The 19,968-nt window shown below is 45.1% G+C and overlaps 1 protein-coding gene and 2 long non-coding RNA genes across 3 annotated transcripts in view; 1 reads left to right on the top strand and 2 right to left on the bottom strand.

Moving 5' to 3' along the window:
• The window catches only part of LOC130294224 (uncharacterized), a 144,483-nt gene that overhangs the window by 13,161 nt on the left and 111,354 nt on the right, over window positions 1–19,968 (bottom strand). The window contains exon 2 of the long non-coding RNA XR_008848435.1: window positions 3,880–3,968. This is a non-coding gene — a long non-coding RNA (uncharacterized LOC130294224). The remainder of the gene's footprint in view (window positions 1–3,879; window positions 3,969–19,968) is intronic.
• Window positions 1–19,968, top strand: part of MEGF8 (multiple EGF like domains 8) — an 83,668-nt gene that overhangs the window by 61,269 nt on the left and 2,431 nt on the right. Inside the window, exons 32-42 of the mRNA XM_056543801.1 lie at window positions 119–263; window positions 3,206–3,437; window positions 3,586–3,715; window positions 4,874–5,084; window positions 5,185–5,399; window positions 6,281–6,488; window positions 6,681–6,846; window positions 12,923–13,115; window positions 13,530–13,700; window positions 16,394–16,524; window positions 18,576–18,702. Coding sequence (XP_056399776.1) covers window positions 119–263; window positions 3,206–3,437; window positions 3,586–3,715; window positions 4,874–5,084; window positions 5,185–5,399; window positions 6,281–6,488; window positions 6,681–6,846; window positions 12,923–13,115; window positions 13,530–13,700; window positions 16,394–16,524; window positions 18,576–18,702 — 1,929 coding nt within the window. The remainder of the gene's footprint in view (window positions 1–118; window positions 264–3,205; window positions 3,438–3,585; window positions 3,716–4,873; window positions 5,085–5,184; window positions 5,400–6,280; window positions 6,489–6,680; window positions 6,847–12,922; window positions 13,116–13,529; window positions 13,701–16,393; window positions 16,525–18,575; window positions 18,703–19,968) is intronic.
• On the bottom strand, window positions 8,086–11,750 carry LOC130294227 (uncharacterized). The gene is made up of 3 exons (XR_008848439.1): window positions 11,464–11,750; window positions 11,300–11,361; window positions 8,086–8,877 (listed from the first exon to the last, which is right to left on the bottom strand). It is a non-coding gene; the product is annotated as an uncharacterized LOC130294227 (long non-coding RNA).

Below are 19,968 nucleotides of genomic sequence, written 5' to 3'. Positions count from 1 at the left end.
AGACTAAGTGCTTCACATGTGACTATTTGAGTCGGTCGGTGGTACATAAAGTAAACTGAAGCACAGATAAATTGATGCTGCAGCCTTTAACTTGTTTGCTTTCTATGTTTTCCCTCAGCCCCTGTCTCACTTCTTCCACGTTGCTGCTGTGTTAAAGGACACCATGATAGTGGTCGGAGGCCGCACAGAGCACCAGGAATACAGTAATCAGGTTCTTTTCTATCAGATTCACTGCAATGCTTGGATCCGGCATAATAAGACTGGTGAGGAGAACGGGAACAATGCATATTCATCATTTTTTACTTTTCAATAATAATTTTGAGTTTTATTTGATGCTATTTTGGGCAGAGTCCATTGAGTACAGCTTCTCACATAGAACAATAGACTGCCTTCCCAATATATCCTTAGGATAGGGGATAAGTTGTAATGTCCCGGAGTTCTCCTTTAATCTTATATTTATGCACGCGGCGTTACCAAATATTTTTGTTTATTTTTGTTAACTTTTATTTGAAAGAGGGGGGTTGTTTAAACTTTTATGTAGGAGAGGGACTTAATTTTTAATAAAATTTTTTTTTATTATTGGCTTAATTTTTTTTTTTTCACTTTTTTTTTACCCCACATTGGCTGTAGAGCATGCTGGGAGTTGTAGTTTTGTAACAGCTTGGAGAGACACAGATGCACTCCTGTGCTTGTAGACACTGATCAATGCTGTGCCATAGGAGCCTATAGCACAGCACTGTTATCAGCTGCTAAGGCTGCCTGTATTATTGGAGCACTGATCGGACGAGCCGTCCTCTCAACTGATCGGGACCCTGCGGGTTTTGCCGCGGGTGTCCCGATCAGCTCCACTGAGCTACCGAAGATTGTTTTCGCCACTTAAGACGCCGCGATCAACTTTGATCGCTGCGTCTAAAGGGTTAATGCCGGACATCACCCGGATCGGTGATGTCCGGCATTAGCCAGTATGGAGCGAGCTCAGCTCCCTTCATGCACCAGCTGCTTGGCTGCGCTGTGTATATATACAGCGGCCAGTCGTGGAGGGGTTAATTCACCTCCCAGCGCTCAGCAATGCTGGGAGGAGAGACCGTGTTCTAAGGGCTCAGACGGGACCTGACCGGAGGAGGGGGGAGTAATGCAGCCTCCCCGAGCTCCCTTCCGCAGCCAGGGACACACGGGAGGAGGAGGCAGCGTGGCGCCGGAGAGAGCCGGCAATGCTAAATAATTCAATCCCCCATCACACCCTGTACCCTTTATAAACTATGGAACTATTTGGGGGGATAATAGAGCGTGCTTTACCTTGCTTCACAAACCGTGCTCCTGCAGGTACTTAGCGCTTACAGCCAGACTTTCTTATATAAGTTCCAAGCCACACCCTTCTTTAAGCCACACCCACCGAAATTATCGGCGGGAAAATCCCTTAGCTGAAAAGGCCATTTTCGGCCGATAGTTTTCGGTGGCCGAAATTTCGGTGCATCCCTAATCTGCATATAGCTTCAGTGTCAGCAAATCACTGGGTGAATGTCTTTCCGGGACAATACCTTTTAATGTGTGGTCCTTCATGTGTGTACTTACCACACGCCCGCTTCCCCAGCAGTCCGCAGGAAGCCACAGACGAAACGCCCCCTCGGAGATACTCTATGGGATACACGGAGGGGCGTGTCGGTCACCGCTTCGTGCAGGGGGGTCGGCATGTCCCCTTCCTGCAGACTGCCGGGGCCCAGTGAAGGAGATTGCGGGGTGTCCCAGTGGTCAGACCACCCGCAATCTATAACTTATCCCATATTCTCTGGATAGGGCATCTCTCTAGGATTTGCAATTATCTAAAAGGGGTACTCCAGTGGAATTTTTTTTTTTTTTTTTAACTGGTGCCAGAAAGATAAACAGATTTGTAAATGACTTCTATTTAAAAATCTTAATCCTTCCAGTACTTATCAGCTGCTGTATGCTCCGCAGGAAGTTGTGTAGTTCTTTCCAGTCTGACCACAGTTCTCTCTGCTGACACCTCTGTCCATGTCAGGAACTGTCCAGAGCCAGAGGAAATCCCCATAGAAAACCTATCCTGCTCTAGACCGTTCCTGACATGGACAGAGGTGTCAGCAGAGAGCACTTTGGTCAGAAAGAAAAAAATCTTCCTGTGGAGCATACAGCAGCTGATGTACCTCTGTCCATTTTAGGAACAGTCCAGAGTAGGAGCAAATCCCCATAGCAAACCTCTCCTGCCCCGGACAGTTCCTAAAATGGACAGAGGTGTCTGTGGTCAAAAAGAAAAGAACTTCCTGTGGATCATACAGCAGCTAAGTACTGGAAGGATTAAGATTTGTAAATAGAAGTAATGTAAAAATCTGTTTAACTAAAAGTTTTCGACCACCACACCCCCTCCCATAGACTTGCATTGAGGGGGTGTGGTGTGATGTCACGAGGGGGTATGGCACAACCCCTCCCCCCCCACCCCACTCCAAGCGTTTGGAACAAAATGTTCCGAATGCTTGGGCAGCGGAGTACCCCTTTAATCATTTCAGGACATAAGATGGAATAGCCCTTTAACAACTAATAGAAAGATGTGTGTGGGGAGGGGGGTATCACTCACTCACAATCAGTATGTCAATAGATGAGGCAGAGAACCTCTTTATGTCACTATTTATTCTGTTATGTTGTTCTTTATATGAGAAATTAAAGGGGTATTCCAGGAAAAAATTGTATTTTTATTTTTTATATATCAACTGGCTCCAGAAAGTTAAACAGATGTGTAACTTACTTATATTAAAAAATCTTAATCCTTCCAATAATTATCAGCTGCTGAAGTTGAGTTGTTCTTTTCTGTCTGGCAACAGTGCTCTCTGCTGACATCTCTGCTTGTCTCGGGAACTGCACAGAGTAGAAGAGGTTTGCTATGGGGATTTGCTTCTACTCTGGACAGTTCCCGAGACAGGTGTCATCAGAGAGCACTTAAGACAGAAAATAACAACTCAACTTCAGCAGCTAAAAAGTACTGAAAGGATTAAGATTTTTTTAATAGAAGTAATTTACAAATCTGTTTAACTTTCTGGAGCCAGTTGATTTATAAATGTTTTTTCCTGGAATACCCCTTTAAATCTAAGTCTTACATCTAATATCAGAATATACATAATCTGTCTATGATCACTTGTCACTACCGTCCTCATGACTTTTAACTTTAAAAAAAAAAAAAAAATTATTTTTTATTTAGATATCGTATTGGGCGTCCCCATGAACGAGTCCATAGGTCACGCGGTGGCTGTGGTGGGTGGACGGCTCTACATCTCAGGAGGGTTTAATGGAGTGGCTCTAGGCCGCATGGTGACGCTGTCTGTGCCTTCGGATCCCTGCATGCTGTTCAGCTCCCCTTCCACCTGTAATCAGAGCGCCGGGAGCTGCGTCTGGTGCCAGCACAGCTGCATGTCGGCCGACGTCGCTGAAAGGTAATCTAGCGAGTGAAGGATCGTGTATACCAGTGTGCGGAGATGTAAACCCCCCCCCTTTCCTCTTTTTCTGTGGTGCTGTTGGAATCCTATTACATTTTGTATGGTATTTGTAATCGTTCATCTCCCTCTTGGTTATTTCTTTTAGGCGTAGTTGCTCCCAGGCCTTTTCGTCATGTTTCCCGTTGCCGAGGTCTGCAGATGAGTGTAGGAGATTGAAGACGTGCAGCGAGTGTCTGGCACAACATCCTCGCTCTATGAGCGCACAGCTGAGCACGGTGAGGATTGCTGCTGCCCGCTGTTAGGACGACATCATAGACGTGACTGATGCGATCGCTCTCTGATGACGAGGGCTCTTGTTTTCAATTATTGCCTATGGTGCCCAGCTAGATGGAAGCATTGTACCATGTCCATTGGCTCGACACTTGCTGTGTTTCCTTACCTGACTAGTCACTCATGTGAAGATTTCTATCTACCACTATAGTTGTTGCTGTGATGTTACGCATAATGTTGCCTCGGGTTTTCATTTTACTGGAAGAAAAATAAAGCTGCGTTAGACATCGAAATAAATAATGAAGCAGCTTTCCAAAATATGTGCACAGCAACTTGGCAGACCTGTGTCTAAATCAGTGTTTTCCAACCAGTGTGCATGCTGGGATTTGTAGTTATGCAACACTGGTCCAGATGGTATCTACAGTATCTATGCTATCCTGTGACTTTTCCATCTCTTATCTATCCAATTATGTCTATGTACAGTATATCTTATCTCTCTCTTCTTTCTTCTCTCTCTTCCTCTCTCCTCTTTCTTCACTCTTTCTTTCGCTCTCTCTCTCTTCTGTCTTCTCTCTCTCTCTTTCTTCTCTCTTCTGACTTTCTTCTCTCTTCTGTCTTCTCTCTCTCCTGTCTTTTCTCTCTCTCTCTTCTCTTTTTTACTCTTTCTCCTCTTTCTTTCGCTCTCTCTCTCTCTCACTTTCTTCTCTCTCTTCTCTTTTACTCTTTCTCTCTTCTCTTTCTTTCACTCTCTCACTTTCTCTCTTCTGTCTCTCTCTTTCCTCTCTCCTCTGTCTTCTCTCTCTTCTTTCTTTTACTCGCTCTCTTCTCTCTCTCTTTCTTCTCTCTCTCTCTTTTAATCTTTCTCTCTTCTCTTTCTTTCGCTCTCTCTCTCTCACTTTCTTCTCTCCTCTTTCTTTTACTCTCTCTCTTCTCTTTCTTCTCTCTCCTGTCTTCTCTCTCACTTTCTTCTCTCCTTTCTTTTACTCTCTCTCTTCTCTTTCTTTCGCTCTCTTTCTTCTCTCTTCTCTCTCTTATCTCCTCTGTCTTCTCTCTCTCACTTTCTTCTCTCTCTCTCTCTCTCTCTCTCTCTCTCTCTCTCTCTCTCTCATATATCTATCACTGTATAAGAAAATATTAAGCTGAACAGGTTGTGCTCTCTGCAGGGCGCCCCACGCTGTAAGTGGTGTACAAACTGTCCAGAAGGCGCCTGTATTGGCAGTGATGGAAGCTGCACTTCAGAGAATGACTGTCGTATTAACCAAAGGGAGATCTTCCTGGCCAGCAACTGCTCGGAGATCTCATGCGAGGCTTCTGACTGTCACAAGTGCATCGCTTCTGGGAAGTGCATGTGGACGCGCCAGTTCAAACGAACAGGTAACATGGACATAGGCAGCACGTCAATACCCACCCCATCTCCATTCACCCTGTCTTTTACTCTCTGGCTAACCCACCTCCCTTTTTTTAACCCTTTAAGGAGAGACCCGTCGGATCCTGAGTGTTCAGCCCACCTATGACTGGACTTGCTTCAGCCACTCGTTGCTCAACGTCTCACCGATGCCCGTGGAATCTTCTCCGCCTCTTCCTTGTCCAACTCCATGTTATAACCACAGCACCTGCCAGGAGTGTCTAAGCTCTAAGGGGGCAGATGGTGGGTGGCAGCAGTGTGTGTGGAGCGTCGCCTTAAAGCAGGTAATTCAGTTTAACTTTATTGCTGCAAGGAATCCCGAAAACATACTGGTAATGTTTTCTGCCATTGTTTCTTCTCCCAAATGTGTGAATAAACTGCATTACCTATCCTGTACTGATCCTGAGTTATATCCTGTATTATACTCCAGAGCTGTACTCACTATTCTGCTGGTGGGGTCACTGTGTACATACATTACATTACTTATCCTGTACTGATCCTGAGTTATATCCTGTATTATACTCCAGAGCTGTACTCACTATTCTGCTGGTGGGGTCACTGTGTACATACATTACATTACTTATCATGTACTGATCCTGAGTTATATCCTGTATTATACTCCAGAGCTGTACTCACTATTCTGCTGGTGGGGTCACTGTGTACATACATTACATTACTTATCCTGTACTGATCCTGAGTTATATCCTGTATTATACTCCAGAGCTGTACTCACTATTCTGCTGGTGAGGTCACTGTGTACATACATTACATTACTTATCCTGTACTGATCCTGAGTTATATCCTGTATTATACCCCAGAACTGCACTCACTATTCTGCTGGTGAGGACACTGTGTACATACATTAAATTACTTATCCTGTACTGATCCTGAGTTATATCCTGTATTATACTCCAGAGCTGCACTCACTATTCTGCTGGAGGAGTCACTGTGTACGTACATTACTTATCCTTTACAGTACTGCTGTTTCTGTAGTACCCATAGAGAATGGATGGAGCGGAGGCATGCATGTGCGACCTTCCACTGTGTTCTAATTGGAGACTGAGGTCAGACCCTCTGCGATTAGCTAGTGATCCCCAAGCATGTGTATAAGGGATAATGTTAAATGTTATTTTTTTTCTATTTCTGTATTTTTTTCTTGGTTTAGTGCATGAGCCCTACTTTCCTGCCCATGCGATGTGCTGCTGGCGCCTGTGGCAGAGTTCTCAGTGGGACCGAGAATTGCTCCCCATCCTGCTCCCGTCACACTCACTGCGCTGCCTGCATCCAGCACCCTCGCTGCGGCTGGTGCGCCCGGCGAGGAGGTAACGGGGAAGGCAGATGTCAAGAAGGAGGGCTCAATGGACCCACTCAAGGTGAGAAGTAACCAGGCTAGCCCCAATGATGCAGTCAGTCCTATTGATTAAAGAAAAGACACGTTGGCAGACTTGTGAAAGAACACTACATAGAGGCCATGGCACAAAGCCTTCACTATAGTCATAAATGACATCACGCTGCTGGTTTAGTTTTATAACACTGTTGGGCGTTTTACTTCTTGTTGGTTGCAGGTTTTGGGGAGCAGTGCAGTTCTTTGGAGTCTCACTGGGCCTTTATGTCCTGCCCCCCTGAAAACGAATGTCTGAACCAACACCACGACTGCAACGAGACTCAGAATTGTAGTGATCTGCTGCACGGCTTCAAGTGCACGTGCAAGAAAGGATACACCCTCCACAAGTAAGTGTGACGGACCGTACAATAAGGATGACATCCCAGGGATGGAGCATGATCAGACTAGTTTGTATTGTTATTTTATTTTCCTGACGGTGTTTATTCTAGATTTCCTTCTATACTGAGCCAAAAGTAAATGTCCAACTTTAAACACTATTTATTCTGATCTACGTCTAAAACTCATTGCTGATTAAGATGGCATTTCCTAGTGATATGGAATTACTTTCTGCCATGAAAAAAATAAACTTAAAGGAGTACTCCGATGCTAGTTTTTTTTTTATGGTAAACTTAACCCTAAAGCAAAGTCATATAACATTGTAAATTACTTACCTTATCCATATCGCTCTTTTTCCTGGTCTTCTCCCGCATTTCTCCTTCTAACGGAAGCTGGCTCCTTTTTCTTCAATCTATGACGCTCGACCGCTGTTTCTTCTGCACCGGCGCCATCTTAGCCCGATGACTCATCGCTCCCATGAGTCACTGCGGGCTGTGCCGGGCCTCCCAGTCCGGAGCCGGCTACTCCCCCAAAGTTAATTTATTCTGCGCATGCGCAGTACTACGCAAATGGCGTAGGGCTAACGCTAGGCTCCTATCGCTGCCTACGCTATTTGCGACCAGACAGACGGATCGTATCATCTTCATCCAGCACTGAAACGGTTAACCTGAGGGTTCTGACCTATCCACTGCCGGGCACAGGTGAGTTCTGCCCGTACATTAACTCTTTCGGTGACTGGTCCATGCTTACAGGAGATTTTAGCAAGTTTAGAACGCCAGGTATTTGGGGAAAAAAAAAATGTAATTTTCTTTTCAAAATTCTGTTAAAAATTCGATTTATTTCTAAAATAAAAATCTCTCTCCGCATATATTCACATCCATATGGTAATATTCCCAAAAATGCATCGGCTTTATTAGGGGCGTGTCACGAACGTCACCACCGTACATGATCTCGGGTATTTGGCGCAGATGGATACATTTTTGTAGTAGTGTACAAAGGTTATGTCAATGTTTCACAACCAGGGTGTCTCCAGCTGTTGCTAAACTACAATTCCCAGCATGCCCGGACAGCCTTCGGCTGTCCGGGCATGCTGGGAGTTGTAGTTTTGCAACAGCTGGAGGCACCCTAGTTGGGAAACACTGCGCTAGTGGGCACGTGGAAGGAGGGAAGGAACTTTATTATAATTTATTATAATTTCCTGGGGGGGGGGGAGAAGCTAACTGGAAGCTGGTGCAGGGAGTCATGGGAAATGTAGTCTTTATGACTTGGCTGCTTACTGCTACAGGTGGCAATTACAAGAGGATGGCTAGGCCAAATTTGACAAATGAGGTATCGTTGGAAAGGTCTTTGAAAGAGCTATCAGATGAGGTAAACTTTTTATTTTTTTTAAGTACCAGCGCTCCGGAGTACTCCTTTAACAGATACATTTTTATTAAAGCGTACCTGTCATATCACAGATGAAAAATAATGCTTCTATATATGTACAACACAAATAGAGAAACACAGCCGCACATCCACCATTTGTATTTTGATCTATTTGCTTCTCAGTATCATTTAAAAAAAATCATTTAAACAGGTTGTTATTATACATTTTGATCAAAAAGTACAAGCCCACTCGCCACGTCAAGGCCACCTATTTAGAGTGGTTCCCTAACCTAACACTGGCGTAGCGCCGGCCTCCGAGACACGCGCCCACATGGGGAATGACCCAGTGACTCACTAGGTCATGCCGATCCTTTCATGTCTTTTTTTTTTTTCTCATTTTAAAATGGTTATTGATTTTTCTATAATAAACAATAAAGTGGGAAAAAAAAGGGGGACGGGAAGGTACAGAAAAGTAAAAAGGGGTACGGGATGGGAAGGAAGGGAAACAATACACAACACTGAGAACAAATGTCTTAATCAACAAAAGCAAATATCTGGGTTATATCTGTATAGCGATCGTATCCTCGGCGTCAGTTCCACAGGATTAAATATAAATCCGGTCTGTTCACTCCATGTGTAGAGTCCCGCTGGTGGCTCATAGTAGTCAAACCCTCAGCCTGTGGGGGATAAAAGGATTATGGGGGAACTAGGAAAGGCCTGAAAAGAACAGTCCGGCCCTCTCGGGAATCTGGCCCTTGAGAAGTTTAAAGGGGTACTCCACCCCCAGACATCTTATCCCCTACTTAAAGGATAGGGATAAGATGTCTGATCGCGGGGGTCACGTGATAAGATGTCTGATTGCAGGTGTCACACCCCACCCCCTCCCATAGGCTTGCATTGAGGGGGGGGGCGAGGTTTGACGTCACGAGGGGGGGGGGCAGAGCCGTGATGTCCCGATACCCCAGCCCCTGTATCGCCCGTCATCAGCCACGGAGCGATCTTCGCTCCATGCAGCTCACGAATGGGGGTGCTGCAGGAGAGATCGTGGATCAGACATCTTATCCCCTATCCTTTGGATAGGAGATAAGATGTCTAGTGGCGGAGTACCCCCCTTTAAAGGGGTACTCCACTGGAAAATATTTTTTTCTAAATCAACTGGTGCCAGGAAGTTAAAACAGATTTGTAAATTACTTCTATATAAAAAAAAAATCTAAATCCTTCCAGTACTTATCAGCTGGTATATGCTCCACAGGAAGTGTTTTTTTCCCTCTCTGTCTGACCACAGTGCTCTCTGCTGCCACCTCTGTCCATTTTAGGGACTGTCCAGAGTATAAGCAAATCCCCATAGCAAACCTATCCTGCTCCGGACAGTTCCTGATATGGACAGAGGTGTCAGCAGAGAGCACTGTGGTCAGTCAGAAAGGAAATTCAGAAAGAAAAGAACTTCCTGTGGAACGTACAGCAGCTGATAAGTACTGGAAGGATTAAGATTTTTTTTATAATAGAAGTAATTTACAAATCTGTTTAACTTTCTGGCACCAGTTGATTTAAAAAAAAAAAAAAATGTTTTCCAGTGGAGTACTCCTTTAAGGAAGAAGTAAGGGCACTAAGGCAGGTGAGGCACCGACTAGGAAGATGGCATCGTCCTATAGGAGTCAGAGCAGGTAAAATCAATCCACGAATTCCAAGGAAGTGCATGTTGTACAGTACACTTGTGAAAGTTCCTTTCATGTCTTATTTTATGTGTCTATCTTCTGTATTTGGCTCACAAATCTCCCTGTTCTGCAGCTCACTCCTTCTGACATCCACTGCTCGGGAAGGGGCTTGCCTGAGGCAAGCACTGAGCTCGCCCTCACTCACCATGCATTCACTTCCTCCATGTGCTGAGTCCCTTCATACAGACAGGAGTTCTATGCACACTGAATGGCCACCTTATTAGAGTCCGCTGTCCTGTCACTATTGGAGCATCGTTGTTTGGACATTAGAACTGTGACTTTGGGGTGTAGCATAGGATCAAGTGATCATTACGCTCGCTCAGCTCGCCATTCCTTAGTACATATGGGCTATAACATGGTTGTTCCGATACCTATGAATAGACTTTGGACTGTGGGGCTTATCAAACCATTGTGGGCGACAAAGTCCGTCCCTTCTTGGCAGTGGTTTCCCATATTGGTGAAGAACACTGTCAGCAGGACACAAGGGTCATATGGGCTGGTTCTAGGATCTTGGCAGTAAGTTTTTCCTGCTTCTCAGCCTTCACAGTCCCCAGATCTTAATCCCATATACATCTCTGGGATGAGGACGAACGGGGCTGTTCAGAGCATGTCAGGACTTCAGTCTAATGGGGAGGGACTGCGAGAAGTGATCCTGTCCACATGAGCCAATATTCCTGCAGAAAAATTTCATCACTTAGTGGAGTCTATGCTACAATGGAATTTGGCCTTCACAGTCTCCAGATCCTAATCCTATAGACATCTGTGGGATGGGGTAGAACGGGGCTGTTCAGAGCATGTTAGGACCTCAGTCTAATGTGAAGGGACTGCGAGAGCCGATCCTGTCCACATGAGCCAATATTATTGCAGAACAATTTCATCACCTAGTGGAGTCTATGCTACAATGACTTCCTGCAGGTCTAAAGGGTCCAACATGCAACTAGATGGGGGCTTTAATAAAATGGCCATTCTGTGTATATACAGTATGCCATTGTTTCCCAACCAATGTGCCTCCAGCTGTTGCAAAACTACAACTTCCAGCATGCCCGGACAGCCTTTGGCTGTCCGGGCATGCTGGGAGTTGTAGTTTTGCAACAGCTGGAGGCACCTTGGTTGGGAAACTATGCAGTATGTAATAGAGATTACCATTTAGACCTGAACATCATCTAAAACCTTACTCCACCTAAAACACTTAGGTTTAACCTTCCACCAATCTCATATATGGTGAATAGCCGACATCTGCCTGTATGAAGAAATAATGGTTTGTCAGGTTGTACTTTAACCAATTTAACCCTATTGTTTCCTATGACACCAGTGCTTTCTTATACCTACTTTCCCACCATAGGCACAATGGCGTCCAGCAGAGAAAGTTGGAATTATTACTTACCGATAATTCGTTTTTCATGAGTTCATCATGACAGCACCACCATGAGATTGTCCCCTGTAGCCCTAATAGGAACAGGAAACACAAAGAGGTTAAATCGGCCCCTCTCATCCACCCCTCAGTTGTTTCTGTTCCTTGGAGCATACATGGAGAGATGAGGTTCTTACCTCTGGTGGGCTGGTTGTCTGCTCCGGATGGGGCTGCCAGGCAGCGGGGGTTTGGTTACGGCTTTGTCTACTTTCTCCTATGCTGCGCCGGGTCACGCTTCCTTGGGGATGCTGCCTCTTGGTCCCTTCCTCCTGCCGCAGCGCCCCCTTGGGTTTATACGGCAGGAATGCTATACAGGCCGGTCTTGGAATCTCCCTGGAACTTCCTGGCTGTTCCGGGCTTCATGCTGCCGGGGGGCGCACATCTGACTTTGCGGCGCGTGCCATAGGATTAGCTGGTGACCGGAAGTCCCCTCTCCCAAGATGGCGGCGTCCACCGGAACAATGGAGAAGCGTGGAGGGGCGCCAAATTTGAATGGAGGGGTATAAATTGCTCCTCTGTTCTATCCTGTATCCCTCAGGATGCTCATCCATAAAGGATGGAGATTCTTGGTAAATATTTCTGTCAGTGAATGTTTTACATAGAGGTTTCGGATAGGCATCCGGTAGTACAACCGCACAAATTCCACATTTTTTGGACTTAGATTTAGACTCCTTAGAAGCTTCTTTAGAGGATTCTCTTTCTTTTGATTTCTTCGGGGGCCTCCTTGTCTCCTTAAGTGGGAATACCCATAAGAATCATGTGCTACTTCAGAAAGTAGAATATAGGAAAAAAAAGCAGCACAGTGCAAAGCAATATGGTGCTAACCACCTAAAGAAACCACTGCTATTGTATAAACACCATGTGAGAAACATGAGTAAGAAAGCCGTACAGAAAGTAAGTGAACCCCCCCCCCTAATGCTGAGCGCTCCAGATGAGCAGAGCGCGGGTGGGGGGGGGGGGGGGGGGAGCAGACTCATCCATGGTTCAGAGGGATACAGGATAGAACAGAGGAGAAATTTATACCCCTCCATTCAAATTTGGCGCCCCTCCACATTTCTCCGGCGTTCCGGTGGGCGCCGCCATCTTGGGGAGGGACTTCCGAACACCAGCCAATCCTAGGGCACACACGTGCGTGACGCAACTTCAGATGTGCGCCCCCCCGGCAGCATGGAGCCCGGAATAGCCAGGGAGCTCCAGGGAGATTCCGAGACCGGCCTGTATAGCATTCCTGCCGTATAAACCCAAGCGGGCGCTGCAGCAGGAGGAAGGGACCAAGAGGCAGCAACCCTAAGGAAGCGCGACCCGGTGCAGAATAGGAGGAAGGATACGCAGCCGTGACCGAACCACTGCCTGGCAGCCCCATCCGGAGCAGACAACCAGCCCACCAGAGGTAAGAACCTCATCTCTCCGTGTATGCTCCTAGGAACAGAAAACACTGAGGGGTGGATGGGGAGGGGTCGATTTAACCTCTTTGTGTTTCCTGTTCCTATTAGAGCTACAGATGACAATCTCATGGTGGTGCTGTCATCATGATGAAATGAAAATATTTGTTTGCAGTGTCTTCCTTGTGCTGTCCTCATTGCCTTCTCTTTTCAGTATTACAGGTCTGTGTCACCCTGTGTGTGAACACGGCTGTGTTAACGGAACCTGCGTGGAGCCCAACAGGTGCCGCTGTGACTTCGGTTACGTGGGGGAGAACTGCTCCGTCGCCTGTCGTTGTAACAAGCACAGCGACTGTGCGGGACTCGGGGCTGAGGACGTGTGTCTGCAGTGTCACAATAATACTATGGTTAGTGGCCTCTAGGTCATTATACCTTTGGGGGTATTCTAGACTTGGGGGTATTGCAGTGTAGGACAACTTATTGACGTATATATGTCTGATCACGGGGGGTCCGACCACTGGGACCCCATATGATCTCCTGTACAGGGCCCAGGCTCTCCTCATGCACTTGCCCTCTATTAATCTCTGTGGGAGAGCCAGAGATACCCGTGCTCTGTACTCGTGTATCTCCGATTCTCCCATAGAGATGAATGGAGGGCACGTGCCAAAGGACAGTGAAGGGGATAAGTGTCCGATCACGTGATCAGACACTTATCCCCTGTGCTTTAGATAGGGGATAAAATGTCATACACTGCAGTACCCCTTTAACCTAAATAACGCTGCTTGACGGATACAAATGATATGCTTTACTCTTGTCTCTAGGGGGAGCACTGTGAGAAGTGTAAGCCGCTGTTCGTGGGATCGGCCATAAATGGTGGAACCTGTCGTCCCTGTCTGGACTTCTGCCGTGGAAACAGTGAAGTGTGTATGACGATGGAGGAGTACGAGAGAACCCGTAAGGAACCGGAAAAGTATTCTCTGGATCCTGCCAAGGTTTGTGTGGAAGCATGCAGTGGAATGTGTTTTTTTTTTTTTTTTCCTTTATATATAACTTTATATAAGTTTTTTGTCGTTTTTTCATTTTCAAAAGAAACAAGGTAGAATGTTTTTTTTTTTTAAAGTTTTTCCTACGACCTTCATGTCTAGTGACAAGCGGAACTATCTGAACTCCATGATGGCTTAGAGGTCGTCCCACCAATAACACTTATCCTATACCCACAGTATGTTTACTTGGGGTCTGATGGCTAGGACCCCCAGTAATCTCAAGAACAGGGATACTGAGCCTTCTATTATATTGGATGATGTCTCATAAAAGGGGTACTCCGGTGGAAAACTTTTTTTTATTTTTTTTTAAATCAACTGGTGCCAGAAAGTTAAACAGATTTGTAGATTTCTTCTATTAAAAAATCTTAATCCTTCCAGTACTTATTAGCTACTGAATACTACATAGGAAATTATTTTCTTTTTGGAACACAGTGCTCTCTGCTGACATCATGACCACAGTGCTCTCTGCTGACATCTCTGTCCATTTTAAGAACTGTCCAGAGTAGAAGAAAATCCCCATAGCAAACATATGCTGCTCTGGACAGTTCCTAAAAGGGACAGAGATGTCAGCAGAGAGCACTGTGCTCTTGATGTCAGCAGAGAGCTCTGTGTTCCAAAAAGAAAAGAATTTCCTCTGTAGTATTCAGCAGCTAATAAGTACTGGAAGGATTAAGATTTTTTTTTATAGAAGTAATTTACAAATCTGTTTAACTTTCTGGCACCGGTTGCTATAAAAAAAAAGAAAAAGAAAAAAAGTTTTCCACCGGAGTACCCCTTTAAGTGCATATGGCACTATTTTCCAACCAGGGTGGATTCAGCTGTTGCAAAACTACAACTCCCAGCATGCCCGCACAGCCTTTGGCTGTGCGGGCATGCTGGGAGTTGTAGTTTTGCAACAACTGGAGGCACCCTGGTTGGGAAACACTGGTGTATGGGATTGCTGGTGGTAACAAAATACAGCATGTCCAGCAGTAGCCTCAGGATCCCCATTCCCAAATTGCTGGGGATGGCAGCAGTCAGACCCCCTTGTGGGGTCTGACTGCTGCCATCCCCAGCAATTTGAGGGTGTGTGTGTTGTTTGTGGCACAATATTACAGGGGAAAAGGTTTGTGCATTAATATCAATAAGTATTACTTTACTGAAATAGTGAGTAGTGGATGCACAGAATAGCCTTCCTGCAGAGGTGGTAGCTGCAAATACAGTGAAGGTGTTTAAAAAGGATACTCTGGTGGAAAACAATTTTTTTTTTTCAAATCAACTGGTGCCAGAAAGTTAAACAGAGTTGTAAATTACTTCTATGTAAAAATGTTAATCCTTCCAGTACTTATCAGCTGCTGTGTGCCCCACAGGAAGTTCTTTTTCTTTTTGAATTTCTTTCCAGTCTGACCACAGTGCTCTCTGCTGACACCTCTGTCCGTGTCAGGAACTGTCCAGAGCAGGAGCGAATCCCCATAGCAAACCTCTCCTGCTCTGGACAGTTCCTGACATGGACAGAGGTGTCAGCAGAGAGCACCGTGGTCAGACTGGAAAGAAATTCAAAAACAAAAGAACTTCCGCTGATAAGTACTGGAAGGATTGAGATTTTTAAATAGAAGTAATTTACAAATCTGTTTAACTTTCTGGCACCAGTTGTTTAAAAAAACAAAATATATACCGTATTTTTCGCCCTATAGGACGCACCGGCGTAAAAGATGCATCCAATTTATAGGTGCAAAATCTAAAAAAATAAAGATTTTGAACCCAATAGTGGTCTTCAACCTGCGGACCTCCAGATTTTGCAAAACTACAACTCCCAGCATGCCCGGACAGCCGTTGGCTGTCCGGGCATGCTGGGAGTTATAGTTTTGCAACATCTGGAGGTCCGCAGATTGAAGACCACTGCATAGGAGGTAATACTCACGTGTCCCTGCCGCTCAGGACCCGTCACCGCTGCCCTGGATGTCGCTCCATCGCTGTCGCCGTGTCCCCGTCGCTCCGGAACGTCTCTGCTGACTGCCGGGTATCCTCGCTCTCCGTCGCCGCCATCACGTCATTACGCACGCCGACGCACGTACGCGACGACGTGATGACGAGGAAGGAGAGCGCCGGCCATACAGGGGATCTCTGAACGGAGAAGACACCGAGGAGGCGGGTAAGGTCCCCTCTGGTGTCCTGTAAGCACTAACCCGGCTATTCAGTCGGGCTGTTCGGGACCACCACGGTGAAATCGCGGTGGTCCCGAACAGCCCGACTGAACAGCCGGGTTAGTGTCACTTTCCCTTCAGACGCGGCGGTCAGCTTTGAAGGGTTAATACAGGGCATCACCGCGATCGGCGATGTCCTGTATTAGCCGCGGGTCCCGGCCGTTGATGGCTGCAGGGACCGCCGCGATAGGTGTGTATTCGCCGTATATGACGCAGCGACTTTTTCCCCCCAGAAAAAGAAGAAAAAGTGCATCTTATACGGCGAAAAATACGGTATAATATATATATATATATATATATATATATATATATATATATATATATATATATATATATGATGGCCCGAATGCTTCTCATCTGCCGACACATTCTATGTTTCTAAGCCCTTTTTTTAGACTCTAATGTTATTACTGAAGTATATATTCTATACATGGAACAAATATGTCTTTGTGTCTGCAGATCCCGACCTGGGTGAGTCAGGGTCCCACCGAGGACACAGCTCTGTGTGTGAATTGTCAGAATAACAGCCTGGGGGACAAGTGTGAGGGCTGCCTGCCAGGATACTTCTTGCTCGACAAACGCTGCACTAAGTAAGTGTTCTGTGGGCCATGTATGTAAGCCAGTGTTTCCCAACCAGGGTGCCTCCAGCTGTTGCAAAACTACAACTCCCAGCATGCCCCTGTCCGGGCATGCTAGGAGTTGTAGTTTTGCAACAGCTGGAGGCACCCTGATTGGGCAACCCTGATGTCCAACCTCTGGGGTCCTTCCCCAATCTCCTGTACAAGGCCCAGCTCTTACCTCTGCATGCAGTTGGTCTGCCACTTCTCAGTGCGCTCTGGGCCCTCATCTTCAGAGACGTGGGAAGCGGGGACCATTTGCATGCAGAGGTGAGAACTGGGCCGGAGCTGGTAGGAAGCGGGGACCAATTGCACGCAGAGGTGAGAACTGGGCCGGAGCTGGTGGGAAGCGGGGACCAATTGCATGCAGAGGTGAGAGCCTCAACCAAATGAGCACAGATCATAAAGATCAAAGGAGTTCTATGGAACTCCACTGATCTTTATGAGGAATCCAGTTCTTCCTAAAAGTCCCCTAAGGGACCGTTAAAGTGTAAAAAAAAAAAAAAAAGTTAAATAAAAGTTTAAAAAACACCCATTAACCCCTTCCATATTAAAAGTTTAAATTGCCCTCCTTTTCTCATTTTCCATTAAAAAAAAAGACAAAATTATAAAAATAAACATATTTGGTGTCGCCGCATGCGCAATTGTCCCAACTATTAAATTATGTTTCTGATTCTGCACTGTGAACGGCGTAAACGCAAAACAATCCCAAACGCAAAAATTGCTGATTTTGGTCACATCACATCACATCCCCAAAAAAGTAATAAATTGTAACAAAAACTATATTGAAAAAGGGGGCGGGGCAAGGCAATGCATTTTCAGTTTTCAGCCAAGCACAGCCTAAATTTTCGGTTTCGGACCCAAATTTCCCTTTCGGTGCATTTCTACTTATATGATAAACATAAGTTATTAGTTGATATTTTGGCCAAAATACAAGCTGGCAACCCACGTCATGGGTCCTCAGTCTCTGCCCTTGTATCCGTAACCAGAAAGGTATGGCCTTTTCTCTGACTTTTGAGTTCACCTTGTAAAATTCTCTATAATTTAAGGGATTATCCGGGATAAGAAAACACCATAGCAGTGTCCTTCCACAGACTGCGCCACTCTTGTCCTCAGTTTGTATGTGGTATTGCTACTCAAGTTCCAAAAGAGGAGCTGTAATACCAAAAATAACCTGAAGGCAGGTAAGGCCCCTTTCACACTACAGGTATCATCCTGTAAAAAACCTCTATTACTCCCGGCAAAAAGTTCTGAAAATGGGCATCAAAAAATCCCATTCATGTCAATGGGATTTTTTTGAACTTCCGTTTTTACTAATGTCCGTTATTTATGCCGGCACAAAAGACGGCGCATGCACAAATTTTTGGTCTGGCAAAAAAAAATTTAAAAAAAATGGTGAAAAAATGGATGTTAAAATTTAACATTGAAGTCTATGGGAACCGGATGTTTAAAAAAAAAAAAAATTTTAAATTTTAAAAAAACATCCGTTATCAGTTATTGTCAGGTTTTTTAACATCCGTTTTTTGTACTGAGCATGCTCAATACAGCTGTACAAAAAAAGGGTTAAAAACCTGAGAAAAAAAACTGATGTAACTGGTAATAACTGAGGACAACGGATGGAACAACATCAGGTTTTTTTTTTTTAGGAAAAAAAACATTAAAAATAATGGTCATCAGTTATCATCCGTTATTACCAGTTATTGCATCCGTTTTTGTTTTTTTCATCCATTATTGTAAAAAAGCAGTAAAAAACCCATTTAGGTCTTATTCCCTATTTACATTCCTTTGGGGAAAAAAATAAATAAATTATATTTGTAATTCTAGTCAGTTCTGTTATTACATCTTTTCACCATTAGATGGCAGCATTACATTTACATTATCTGTAAAAACGACATTTACCCTAATATTTTTTAGAATTTTCTTGTGATTCCCTCTTTTTTCCCCCCCCATATTTGGTTATTATGGTTTTGTAATCTCCCCCCAGTTCTTTGTCTCACCTCCGAACCACCTTGTGTCTCCCACAGATGTCAATGTAATGGTCACGCAGACACGTGCAACGAACTGGACGGAACGAACTGTCCTTGTAGCAACAACACCGAGACTCAGAACTGTCAGAACAGTGCGGACAAGAAAGACTGCTACAAATACCAGGTACTGGGGGCAATACACACATTTACTTAAAGTGTAAAAACAAAGTTTTGATCAGTAGGGGTCTGCTCTATAGCAGTGTTTCCCAACCAGGGTGCCTCCAGCTGTTGCAAAACTACAACTCCCAGCATGCCCGGACAGCCAAAGGCTGTCCGGGCATGCTGGGCGTTGTAGTTTTGCAACAGCTGGAGGCACCCTGGTTGGGAAACACTGGTCTATGAGATAAAGGGAAAAAAAAAAAACCTCTAAAATCAACTGGTGCCAGAAAGTTAAACAGATTTGTAAATGACTTCTATTTAAAAATCTTAATCCTTCCAGTACTTATCAGGTGTTATATATATGCCACAGGAAGTTCTTTTCTTTTTGAACTTCCTTTTTGTCTGACCACAGTGCTCTCTGCTGACACCTCTGTCCATTTTAGGAACTGTCCAGAGTAGAAGCAAATCCCCATAGAAAACCTATTCTGCTCTGGACAGTTCCTGATATGGACAGAGGTGTCGGCAGAGAGCACTGTGGTCAGACAGAAAGGAAATTCAAAAAGAAAAGCACTTCCTGTGGAACATACAGCAGCTGATAAGTACTGGAAGGATTAAGATTTTTTAATAGAAGTAATTTACTAATCTGTTTAACTTTCTGGCGCAAGTTGATTTAAAGAAAAATGTTTTCCAGTGGAGTACCCCTTTAAGACAGTCCCACTGATCAACAAAATAGAGAGTGCTGCAGCCCCTTTGTATGTTACGCCTATACAGAGCAGTTAGAGATGAGCAAACTTACAGTAAATTCGATTAGTCACGAACTTCTCGGCTCGGCAGTTGATGGCTTATCCTGCATAAATTAGTTCAGCTTTCCGGTGCTCCGGTGGGCTGGAAAAGGTGGATACAGTCCTAGCAAAGAGTCTCCTAGGACTGTATCCACCTTTTCCAGCCCACCGAAGCACCGGAAAGCTGAACTAATTTATGCAGGATAAGTCATCAACTGCCGAGCCGAGAAGTTCGTGATGAATCGAATTTACTGCAAGTTCGCTCATCTCTAGTCATAATGCATACCTCAGCTGCTGCAGAACACCATAGTACACATCTCAACTACTGCAGAACATAATACACACATCCCCTGCAGCAGAACATCTAGTACACACTTCAGCTTCTGCAGAACATCATATTTACAGCTTAAAGGGATACTCTGATCAGCGTTTAGAACAAACTGTTCCAAACGCTGGAGCCGGTGTCGGGAGCTCGTGATGTCATGCCCCGCCCCCTCAATGCAAGTCTA

Source organism: Hyla sarda, chromosome 10, assembly GCF_029499605.1.
Source record: "Hyla sarda isolate aHylSar1 chromosome 10, aHylSar1.hap1, whole genome shotgun sequence".
Lineage (NCBI taxonomy): Eukaryota > Metazoa > Chordata > Amphibia > Anura > Hylidae > Hyla > Hyla sarda.
The sequence above is the reverse complement of the archived record's forward strand: the minus strand, read 5'-3'. Positions and strand labels throughout refer to the sequence as shown.